Genomic DNA, 12,412 nt, shown 5'->3' with positions numbered 1-12,412 from the left:
CTCTCCATCGTTTGCCATCACCCCCCCCTCCCCTCCTCATAAGTGCAGAACATCATGCTCACCAGGGAGGGGGGAAAAGGTCAAGCAGCAGGAGTTCAAGATTCCCAAGCTCCCTACCCCTCGAAAGGAGTCCACGGAGACGAAAGAGGTCAGGTTGCAGCTACCTGCTTCATCATCCATTGTAGCATTCCTCCTTCTTTTTTAAGGGATCTCACGGACAGTGCCACCATCGGACAACAGCCCTGGTTTAGCGCCCTGGTTAGGGAAGTTATTCATGCCTTTCCTTTGGAACTGCCGTCTTCTTGCCCCTCGGAACTTTCGCTTCCCAGGAAGAACCTTCATCTGCCCTACCAAGGCAAACCTCCACAGTTTCGTCCCCCTTGAAGAGGAAGAGAGGTGTCTGGAACGAATACCTTTGACCGGGGTCAAGTTGACCCATACCAGACCTTCCAAGAAGTGCAAACATGCTGGTTTATCCCCTCCTCGCTCTCCTAGGTCTCGCTCATCACCTTCATCAGAGGCCCTTACTTGGGAAGAGTCCCTGTCAGATTCTCTTCGATCCTCCCCCAGCAAGGAGGCCCTGCACGATGGCAGAGCAACAGCATCGGGATCCGTGGAGGAATCCAGCCTTGGGACAGCCAGCAGAATGTTCTTCCTGTGAGACCTTCTGTTCTGGAGACATTCTTCCCTCCTAGAGGGAATCAAAGGATTCAAAGATGGTTCTGAAATCCTCGTCGAGAATTTCTAGGCCCACAGAGTGGGTCAGGACATCATCCAGCCATCACAACGACCACGACCCACCCCGAGATTCAGTCTTGTGGGTGGATGACGACCTTGCCGTTAGTCCTAACAAAGTGGAACAGAGAGAGTCAGAACATGCCTTCTGGCCGGTTCTAGCCTGTATTAGGTTCCTCAATGGATTGGCAGATCCAGTGTTGCCTCCACAAGAGGGCATTCTTTGGCACTCAGAAGCCCTTCAAGTCCAGTGCTGCTTTGCCCTGATCTCAGGGGCTGAAGAGTGCCAGATGGAAGGTTTCCGCACTTCGTTCAGGCTCGTCCTTGAAACTCCTCCCGGCCCATCCTCTACAGCATTCCTTAGAGTGACAAAGGGAATTTCTCTGGAGAGACTTTCTGGGCTTCAAGTCTCATTCTCGACTACGGAGATCCTGAACCAGGAGAAAGTTGTGAATTATGCCATGCAGTCTACTTCCTTCATGGCTTGACCTTTGTTTGGGTTACTGGGGAACCTGGTGCAGACCAAACATTTTGCTAAAGAAGGCACCAGAAAGGCGATGAAGACTTTGCTGTCGGGCACTCCGACTATCAAGTTCCTCTCTCAGCAAGTTATAAACTTGTGGTCTAACATCATCCTGCGGTGCAGGAATTCAGTAGTAGAGCATTTCCATTGTCAGATTCCCCATGTTGAGATCACGAGGCTCTGGAATTCTTCTCTGGAGGGATCCTCTTTGGTCAAGCTGGGAGATGTAGAACAGACAGCAGAGAGATGAAGTCTCACCATGACACTCTCCTCCATAGGGCCCTAATATCCAGGCCCCTTAAACCACCAGCTCTCTCTAAGACCAGCCAGACAAAACGTGCTTTGAATAGGACTACAACCAAGGGAAAGGGGTGTCTGAGAAGCCCTTTCCTGACAAGGACGGGAAAGTCCCCAAGTTCTCACATGGAGGAAGGTATCCTAGAGGAGGCGGCTGCGACTGTCGACACTAGGATAGGCGATCCTCCCTGCTTGCCTAGTAGGAGGATGCCTTCAGCACTATTGGACGAGGTGGAAGCAGCACAGGGCCAAACCCTGGACGGCCTCTGTGATCCGGACAGGGTATCGCGTCCCGTTCACACCATCTCTCCCTCTACTGATCAAGAGTCCCGTATTGATAAGCTCCTTTGTAATGGGATCCGCAGAGGGCAGGCTCTTCGGGCTGAAGTCCATACCATGTTAGAGAAGGGTGCTCTCCAGGAGGTCCTCAACGACTCCCCAGGCTTCTTTAGTCGAGTCTTGTGAAAAAGGCGTCTGTAGGCTGGAGACCAGTCATTGACCTTTCTGCTCTGAACAAATTTGTCAAACAGACCTCGTTCAGAATGGAGACCGCAGACATGGTCAGACAAGTGGTAAGACCACAGGACTTTGTGCACACACCGGGGCTAAAGGATGCGTACTTCCAGATCCCAATCCATCCATTTTCAAGGAAGTACCTCTGATTCAGTCTAGACGACAAGGAATACTAGTTCAAGGTGCTGTGCTTTGGTTTTTCCACAGCTCCTCAGGTCTTCATATGTGTTAGCCCTAGTGTCATCTTGGGCTCACAGGATCGGCATCCGTATCCTCCGTTATTTGTACGACTGACTGATCCAAGCAGACTCGGTGGTAACCCTACTTCAGCACCGAGACAAGCTTCTGAGGCTTTGCCAAGATCTGGGGGTCATGGTAAACCTTAAGAAGTCACACCTGCTTCCCTCTCAACAACTGGTATACCTAGGAATGGTAATAGACACCAGCCTCCACAAAGCCTTTCCATCAGACGACAGGGTAGTGAGGCTGAGGAAGGTCGCGAGACCTTTTCTCAAACGAGAAGAGCTCCCAGCCCAGAGGTGGCTATGTCTTCTTGGGAACCCATCTTCTCTGACCCGTTTAGTTCTCAACGGCCGCCTCAAGATTCGATCTCTCCAGCAGCGGCTGAAGTCCACCTGGAATCAGGCCTTCAATTTCCCGGACATCTTGATTGCCATGGAATCAAAGAAACGGACGGACCTCGAATGGTGGGTGGTAGACGAGAATCTGCTAAAGGGCGTCAACCTTCTCGTCCTCCCTCGGATTTGTTACTCTTCATAGATACATCAAAAGAAGGAAGGGGGCGCCACATGCTGCACCACACGACCTCAGGCCTTTTGTTAGAGATAGAAAAGTCCCAACACATCAATCTCTTGGAAATGAGGGCCACCTTTCTGACCCTTCAACAGTGCCATCAGTTCCTGGTGGGCCACTCAGTGTTGGTGATGAGTGACAACTCCACAGTAGTGGCTTACATCAACAAGCAAGGTGGTACTTTTTTGCAGCCCCTATCCCATCTAGTGCGGAAGTCCATTCGGTATTACTATCTCCTCGCTTCACTTCGGGAAAAAGGAATGTGATTGCCAACAACTTGTGCAGAGCGACTCAGATAGTGGGTTCCAAATTGTCTTTGGATCATCTAGTAGCCAACAAAGTCCTAACTTTTTGGGGTTCTCCAACTGAGGATCTGTTCGCAATAGCCCTGAACTTCAGGCTCCCGTTGCACTGCTCTCTAGTCTTGTACAGTACCCCAAGGCTCTCTGGCAAGATGCATTCCAGCAATGGTGGGACAACAACGACGTTTACATGTTTCCCTTTGTTCTGCCTGATGAGAAATTTACTCAACAAGTGCAGAACATTGGTCAATCTCTCAGTGACCCTCATAGCTCCTCTATGGCATTACGCAGAATGGTTCACAGACCTTCTGTAACTCCTGACGGAGCTTCTGAGAGAACTTCCTCCCCAACAATTTTCTCAGACAACCACATGCCAACATTTTCTACAAAGCAGTAGCCTAGCTTCAACTTCACGCCTGGAGACTATCCAGCATCTCCTCTCTCAGAGAGGCTTTTCGCAATTTGTGTCACCTGCGAAAGTCATCAGCAGCAGTCTACCATGAGAAGTGGAATTTCTTCTGTGGTTGGTGTCGTGGAAGGGGTATCTCTACTCGATGCCACTACTTCAGCAATAGGGGAGTCCTTCGTAAATCTGCGAGAGGAAATTCTCCTTTCAGTCTCGGCAGTAAAAGGCCATCGCTCAGCCTTGAGTCTTGCCTTTAGACTGAACGGAGTAGACATTTCCTCTTTGCTGAATGTTTTGCTCCTAATACGGAGTTACGAACTTTACTTGTCTTCATTCGGAAGTTAGACCTTCTCCATGGAACTTGGTTCAGGTGCTTCGGTCCCTTAAGGGGCCACCCTATGAACCATTACGCCAGGCAACAGATCGCCACGTCACTTGGAAAACGGTGTTCCTGCTCGCCTTGGCCTTGGCCAAGAGAGTCAGCGAACTTCATGGTCTCTTGTACTACTTCGCCCATTCAAGGAGATCCGGAGAGGTAAGCTTCGACTTTGTTCCTGAGTTCGTAGCCAAGACTCAGAATCCGAGAGTAGCGGATCGTAGATTCAACTCCTTTCGGATTTCGAGTCTTCATTCTGTAACCGATGACTCAGATCATCTGTTATTTTGCCCAGTAAGGTGGTTGAGGTGCTGCCTCAAAGGAACAGCAGCAGCTCCTTCTCAGGTGCCTTTGCTTTTCGTCAGCACAGGGAGGACCAAGAGGAGGGAAACTAAGAACACGATTTCAGCGTGAATTCGCAAAGTCATTGACGTAGCACTGAACCAGGACCCTCCTTCACGTGGACCCAGAGCTCATGACTTCAGGGGCTTCACTACATCTCTGGCCTTCAGACGTAACTACTCTGTGGGTCAGGGTCTATAAGGTGGTGTGTAAACGACAGACAATATTTACCGTCCACTACTTGCAAGACGTGACCAATACGTTCCTTATCGGTCTTGTGGTGGCTGCACAACAGCTGGTTTAGTACCTCAAGCTCCTTATTGAACAAGTAGCAGAAGGTTGAGGCATTGGTTACCCAGGTTTTATTCTGAATAAATGTATAGGAGTGACTGGTTCTTTTGTTTTCTTCATCCTCCCCTCTCTTGGGGAAATCAGCATCCAGAGTCCTCTACATAGCTGATCTCAAACCACTGCAGGTAAACCATTGCTCCCCTGTGTATCCCAGTATTGTGTCAATACTGTTGCGTCCCCATACCCTGGCGAGGTGGTATTGGGAATGTCTTGGTGACTTCAGATGACTCTTTACCTTGACAGTCACATTGCTAGTTTCTTCATACACACAGCTTGAGTAGGCCGCAGAGCTTGCATAGCAAGGTTAGCGAGGTGTTAAGGTTTCCTTCTTTTAGTGCTTCACACACATAAAAGAGGAATCCCCAGGCAAAGCCAAAAAGCCAGAATGGCAGGGATGTCCACCCTCCAAAGGGGTGAGTCACACCCGTATAAATAGCGTAGGTTTGTATACCAGTTACGGGACAAATGACAAATTTGGAAACAATTTGTATTTTTCCGAACGATACAAACCTTTAGCTATTTATTCAAACTTGCCTGTCAACCCAGCCCCCTTGAAGTCCTACCATCAAGCAAAGAAGTATAATCACCGGTGTGTGAACGAGATAGGTACTTACTACCCCCCACCCCATGCTAACTAGCGGGATGACTAGTTAACCCTCACTACTTTTCTAATGGCTCGTTCTTTCAGCTTCGCCGAAAGTAATACCCATATAAATAGCTAAAGGTTTGTATCCTTGGAAAAAAATACAATGTTTCCAAATTTGTCATAATTTTCATAATTCAATTATTTTTTTTAAATAGTCATTATAGGTTTTGTAAGCTTTAGATTTATTAAGATAATAAAAAAGTAGAAATAAAGTAATAATTAAAAAGAATTAACTACTGTATAATTTTTAAATCTCTCTCTCTCTCTCTCTCTCTCTCTCTCTCTCTCTCTCTCTCTCTCTCTCTCTCTCTCTCTCACAGCAAAAATGTACATAAATCATCACCCTCTCTTTACATTAGATTTTAATCTATTATCCCTTCAATGTATTTATGTTTCAATTATTATTGTGGACGTATCGTAATTAGGTTTTTAATATTGAAAAACCTCCTGTAATCAGAGTGATTTCTTAGATTCCTGATATAGTTTTGCAATATTTGAAAGGTTTTTATTTTGAACCTTTGGAAGATCTTTTGAATTGTGATCTCACAACTAAGACACTTTTCCCAATCTGCATTAGTATCCTAAAGACACAATGGTGAAGTACAAGCTCTTTCTTATGAAGTAGGTTTTTCAGAAAATAAGACGATGTTATCTCTCTAGCCTATACTTAGAGTTTTATAGGTAGTAGGTTGGCTAAGGCACCAGCCACCTGTTTAGATTATGAAAATTTATCCTTTTTCTACCGTATTGGTTTTTGTCATGGAGTATTACTATTAGGATATACATTTTTACTTGATCATCAGTAATTTGATATTGAATTTTTTTCTCAACAGATCTCAAGACAGGATACACCTCGACCAAAGATGCATTTTGGACTTACCTTTTCTCTACCTAAACTACAAGTAAGTCTAGCATTGAAGCTAAATCCAGGTAAATCAAATGAACTTCTCTTCAAAAGTGTATATAGATTTTATATTTTGATAAAATTGTTAATCATAAGAGTTAAAATTTATTGTTAAATTGCAAATCCATTGCTTTTACAAATCCAATGCTTTTATATAGCCTATTTTTGCTCAGGCACAAGTCCCTAATAATGTTTTCAAATTAGAAGAAAAGAAAACCTGGATCCCTTATGTCACCTGGAGTCTAGATGCCAGTACAGTATTTGACCTCTCCTTCCTGAACAAGTTTACTCAACAAACTTTGTTCTGGATGGAGACAGTAGACAAACCATCAGACACGAGAACTTCATGGGTTAGCCTCCATACCACTTTGTTCAGGATGGAGACAGCAGACAAACCATCAGACCCGAGAACTTCATGGGTTAGCGACCATACCACTTTGTTCAGGATGGAGACAGCAGACAAACCATCAGATCCAAGAACTTCAAGGTTTAGCGTCCATACCATGTTGAAAACACCGCTTCTCCTCCGATCAGTGAACTTAGCAATGTTGGTTCTGGTCAATACTGGGATATGTGACCGCCTGAAATTGCTGTTGACAACACTGGGATAGGGATGCTTACCACAAGATTCCAGGTAATCCATTCTTCAAGAAAGTAATTAAGAATCATCCTATATGATCGACAATACCAGGTTAGGGGCGTTATTTCATCATTTCCACACCTCCGTTCTGCACTGAGAATTTCTCCCTTGTGTCAATCGGGACTCACGGAAACAAAATTCGTCTGTTTAGGCTCATTCTTCTAGACTCGAGTACATCCTATCTCTAACACTGTCAGGCTTCTTGAGTTTCTTGTCACGATTTAAGGGTTGTGGTAAAAATCTCAAGAAGTCATCCCTGCAGTCAACACAAAACTGGTATTCCTAGGAAGCTACTAGACATCAGACTAAGAAAAGTCTTTCCTTCTGAGTGCAGAATAGAGACTGAAGAAGGTAGTAAGCCCCTTTTTTCTACTAGACTTGCTACCGGAACAGCGGTTACTTCGTCAGATAAGGCCACCTATCTGTCTTCCTTGGAGTGCTGGGTGACCAATGGGTGAGCATCATATTCTAACCTTCTCAAGGGGTTGGGGGGGGATTAGATCATACCTCTCCTTCCCCCCATAATTGATGCTCTTCACAGATGTATCTAAAGAAAAAGGGGGGGGGGGTGGATTAGGGCCCAGGTGGCATCATAGACCCACAGACTCATATAAACTGATTGGAATGAGGACAATTTTTCTGGCCCTCCAGCAATTCCATCACTCAAGCAGTCCCAACAGCTCCTTTCAGAACACTCCATGGTTTTGATGAGGGACGACACCACGGAAGTGGCTTATATTCAAACAATCAAGAAGGTATCTATGTCAACTAGTTGGGGAAATGTAAGGTGGATAAAGCCAACTCACTGCCCTTTCAGCCCAGCTTAGCCAGACGAAGGAGATGATTTTGTGGACAATCTGAATAAAGTAACTCAGATAGTCATCTCTGAGTGGTCTTTTAATCATCAAGTACCCAACAGAGTCCCGACCTTATGGGCTTCACCAACAGGACACCTGTCCGCCACATCTCTGATCAACATGCTTCTGATGTACGACTCGTCAGTACCTTTGCCCCAAGCACTTAGCAAGAGCGTTTCCAACAATCGGGGGACAGCATAGATGTTGACGTGTTCTCCTCCCCCCTCTTGTCCTCTTGTTAACCTCGTAATATTTCTCTATAGGGAAGGGCATCTAAGACTTGATGACCTCTTAGCTCCGATGCAGCACCAGGCAGAAGGGTTTCTGTACCGTCGACATCTGTTATCAGAGGTGTTGAGGGACCCCCACCCCCTTCACGTCATGATCTTCACAGATGACCACACTAGTAGTTTATTCCTTTAGCCTTAGATTTCCATATAAACTTCATATGGCCAAGTCATCCAGCATCACCTCTCGAAGAGAGGCCTTGCACAACCTGTTGCGGAAAAGATGTCTGGTTATCACAAGAATCATCAAGCGGCGTCTACATGACAATGCGGGCAGTGGTGTGTTATGGAGGCAGAGGAAGGTTCGCTCCTTTCGACTCCACTACTTCAGGGATAGCAATTCCGTTGACACCTCATGGAGGAGACTCCTTGCAGTCTCAACGATCAAAGGCTACCACTCGGAATTACTTAAGTCCTCATTCTTAATCTTGAATGTACCTGCCTTCAGCCAGAAGTTGGATCGCCTCCGGGGAACATGGCTGTGTACTGCTATCCCAGGAGGAGCACCCTAGGTGCCCGCTGTGCCAGACATCAGATCTTCACCAGACACTTAAGACAACCTTCCTGCTTGGCCTGGCCTCAGCCAGAAGAATTATGAACGGCACTCCCTTTCTTACGACATCAATGTCTCCCATTCGTAGGGCTGGGAACAAGTAATACTATACTTCGTTCATGAGGGTGTCTCTAGACCCAGAATCCGGCAGCAATGTATCCCAGATTTGAGCCCTTCCGGATTGCGAATCTTTGTGATATAATGATGATTCAGATCAATTACTTCTATGACCGGTGTGAGCACTGAGGTGTTACCTCTAATGAACTTCAAGAGCTCGTCCCCAAGCGAAAAGGCAGTTTATCAACACCAGGGATGTTAGGAGAAGAGCCAAAAAGTTCAGCGGGGATTTGCAAGGTCATAGACCACCTCTCGAATTTTATATATATATATATATATATATATATATATATATATATATATATATATATATATATATATATATATAGATATATATATATAGTATATATATATATATATATATATAATATATATATATATATATATATATATATATATATATATATATATATATATATATATATATATATATATATATATATATAGAAAGGGCATTAATGGATTATGTGTTGATAACTAAAAGAATGTTTGGAAGATTGAAAGACGTGCACGTGTTTAGGGGTATGGCTAACGGTATGTCTGATCATTTTTTGGTAGAAGGAAAATTAGTTGTAGCAAAAGAGTGGGGGAATAGAGTAGGGGGATGTTAAAAGGGAGCTAGTAAGGGTTGAAGAGCTAATAAAACCGGGGGTAAAAAGTAAATATCAGGAAAGGTTGAAAATGGCATATGACGAGGTGAGAGTAAGAGAAACTGGTAATTTAGAGGAGGAGTGGAAGTTAGCAAAAGAAAATTTTGTTGGGATTGCAAGTGATGTATGTGGCAAGAAGGTTGTTGGAGGCAGCATGAGGAAGGGCAGTGAATGGTGGAATGAAGGAGTGAAGGTAAAAGTGGAAGAGAAAAAGAGGGGCTTTTGAAGAATGGCTGCAGAGTACAGTGAACCCTCGCTACTTCGCGGTTCGACCATCGCGGATTCACCACTTCGCGGATTTTTTTCATAACCCATGTATATACATATATCGCGGATTTTCCAGAAATTTCGAAAAATCCGCGATGTGACCGATGGTGCGAGATTGGAGAAAGTAAGGAAAATTGAATCATGATTGATTTTCAATATAAATGAAACTTTGAGGAGCAACAAAGTTATCATTTGTTAGAGAGATAGAGAGAGGTAAGGAATGGGAGGTAGTGAAAAGTAGCCCACAGAGAGAGAGAGGTAGAGGTAGAGAGAGAGAGGTAGAGGTAGAGAGAGAGAGAGGTAGAGGTAGAGAGAGAGAGAGAGAGAGATAGGTAGAGAGAGAGAGGTAGAGGTAGAGAGAGAGAGAGATAGGTAGAGAGAGAGAGAGAGGTAGAGGGGGGGTTTTAAATGTAATAAACAAAAAAATTGATAGGTTATAACACATTGGTGCTTATGTAATATCAACTGTATACTGTAGACGGTTTGAATAAGTTAAGAAATGGTTATAAACGATACTTTGTTAGTGTATTCGTACACACTCAAGAGCGGGCAGCTAGATGACAGCTGATCTAATCACAGCCAAAAGTAAAACAAAAAGAAGTCAACAATACTCGATTTTTAAAACACACCCGAAATTTTAAAAACAAAAGTACACACTTTCTTAATGTGCAATTATCTATTTAAAGAGTGGCAATTTTCTAGAATAAAAAGATTTTTCCCAAAAAATAGTGGTTTGCTGATGAAATCGGATGCCGTATTTTTAGCTATGATTGAAATGGGTGTAGACTCGGCCTAATTTTTTCGTTTCGTATTTAATTGACACTAAGAAAACTAATTTTAGTTTCTTCATCTAAATGTAAGTATTGTATAACACGAAGAGAGAGAGAGAGAGAGAGAGAGAGAGAGAGGGGAGAGGAGAGAGAGAGAGAGAGAGAGAATGAATCAGCTGTTGTAATCAAATGGCGTGTTTTTGTTTCGTGAGAATTTCATCGCCACGACTATAACAACAACATACTGTACTGAACTTTACAGTATTATACAGACTACTGTAATATGATAAAGTAAAATATTTGTAATCTATTTTATATGAAATGGGGCTATTTTTTTTTGTTTAAAATTTACATTTACGTATGTAAAACAACTCTCTCTCTCTCTCTCTCTCTCTCTCTCTCTCTCTCTCTCGTAGATTGTTTTCCTGCTTTGCTACGTATGTATGATTTTATATAGATACGGTAAATATTTGTAATAACATATTTTATAAAAGCTTTTACTGTAATATCATTATTTATCACTTTCATCATGCTCGTTAAATTCCTTAGTTTGTTTTACTGAGCGTACTTTATGACGCCGTCGTTTCAGGCGGCGTCATAAAGAAAAACATTTCATATGGAAGTCCTAAGAAAAATTAAGTAAACCATTGGTAATAACAAAATCAACATACTGTACTGAATAATCAATATAATCGATGCAAAAACTAACCTATCCACGGATGTGTAAATGCGTTTGTTTCTTCATTATGAACAGAGAAACGTAAACAAAACATTGATTGCCATTTTTTTATCGTGCTTTTTGGCGTGTTTAGGAAACGCATGATATAAAGTCGCCTTTAATATTTGTGCCTGTTTTAGTTTAGGGTACTGTAGTACATGCATTAAGTGTTCTGTACATTAAAGGGTAGTTTGTTAACAGTACTACGTACAAGGGAAGGTTTTAAAAGTCCGAATATACATGTTAAATAAATAGGTAAATATGGTGTCACTACTTCGCGGATTTTCACCTATCGCGGCCGGGTCTGGAACCTATCTACCGCGATAAACGAGGGTTCACTGTAATAGTATAGAGAAGTATGAAAAATATAGAGAGAAAAAGGTGGAAGTAAAGCGCAAGGTACGTGAGGCAAAGAGGGCAGCTGACCTGAGGTGGGGTCAGGGACTGGGTCAGTCATATGAAGAGAATAAGAAGAAGTTTTGGAAAGAAGTGAAGAGAGTAAGGAAGGCCGGCGCAAGAATTGAAGAGACAGTGAAAGATGGAAATGGAAGGTTGGTTAAAAGGAGAGGAGGCAAGGAAAAGGTGGGCGGAATATTTTGAAAGTTTGCTGAATGTTGAGGAGGATAGGGAGGCAGATATAATTGCTGTTCCAGGTGTTGAGGTGCCAGTGATGGGAGATGAGAATGAGAGAGAGATTACAATAGAGGAAGTGAGGAGAGCACTAGATGAAACGAGAGTAGGAAAAGCATCTGGTATGGATGGTGTGAAAGCTGAGATGTTGAAGGAAGGGGGTGTGACTGTACTTGAATGGTTGGTGAGATTGTTTAATGTGTGTTTTGTGTTGTCAATGGTACCAGTAGATTGGGGTCTGTGCATGTATTGTACCACTATATAAGGGTAAGGGAGATGTGCATGAGTGTTGTAATTCAGAGGTATTAGTTTGTTGAGTGTAGTTGGAAAAGTGTATGGTAGAGTACTGATTAATAGGATTAAGGATAAAACAGAGAATGCAATCTTGGAAGTACAGGGTGGTTTTAGAAGAGGTAGGGATTGTATGAATCAGATTTTTACAGTAGGCAGATATGCGAGAAATATTTAGCAAAAGGTAAGGAGGTGTATGTTGCGTTTATGGATCTGGAGAAAGCATATGATAGAGTTGATAGGGAAGCAATGTGGAATGTGATGAGGTTATATGGAGTTGGTGGAAGGTTGTTGCAAGCAGTGAAAAGTTTCTACAAAGGTAGTAAAGCATGTGTTAGAATAGGAAATTGAAGTGAGCGATTGGTTTCCGGTGAGAGTGGGGCTGAGACAGGGATGTGTGATGTCGCCGTGGTTGTTTAACTTG

The 12,412-nt window shown here is 43.5% G+C and overlaps 1 protein-coding gene across 1 annotated transcript in view; it reads left to right on the top strand.

Annotated features, from left to right (window-relative positions):
- Positions 1-12,412, top strand: part of LOC137629593 (serine-rich adhesin for platelets-like) — a 178,183-nt gene that overhangs the window by 87,077 nt on the left and 78,694 nt on the right. The window contains exon 8 of the mRNA XM_068361050.1: positions 6,138-6,206. Within this exon, the coding sequence (XP_068217151.1) occupies positions 6,138-6,206 (69 nt within the window). The remainder of the gene's footprint in view (positions 1-6,137; positions 6,207-12,412) is intronic.

The sequence above is a fragment of the Palaemon carinicauda genome, chromosome 37, assembly GCF_036898095.1.
Source record: "Palaemon carinicauda isolate YSFRI2023 chromosome 37, ASM3689809v2, whole genome shotgun sequence".
Classification (NCBI taxonomy): Eukaryota; Metazoa; Arthropoda; class Malacostraca; order Decapoda; family Palaemonidae; genus Palaemon; species Palaemon carinicauda.
Note: the sequence above shows the minus strand (reverse complement) of the source record. Positions and strands in the feature narration are given on the sequence as shown.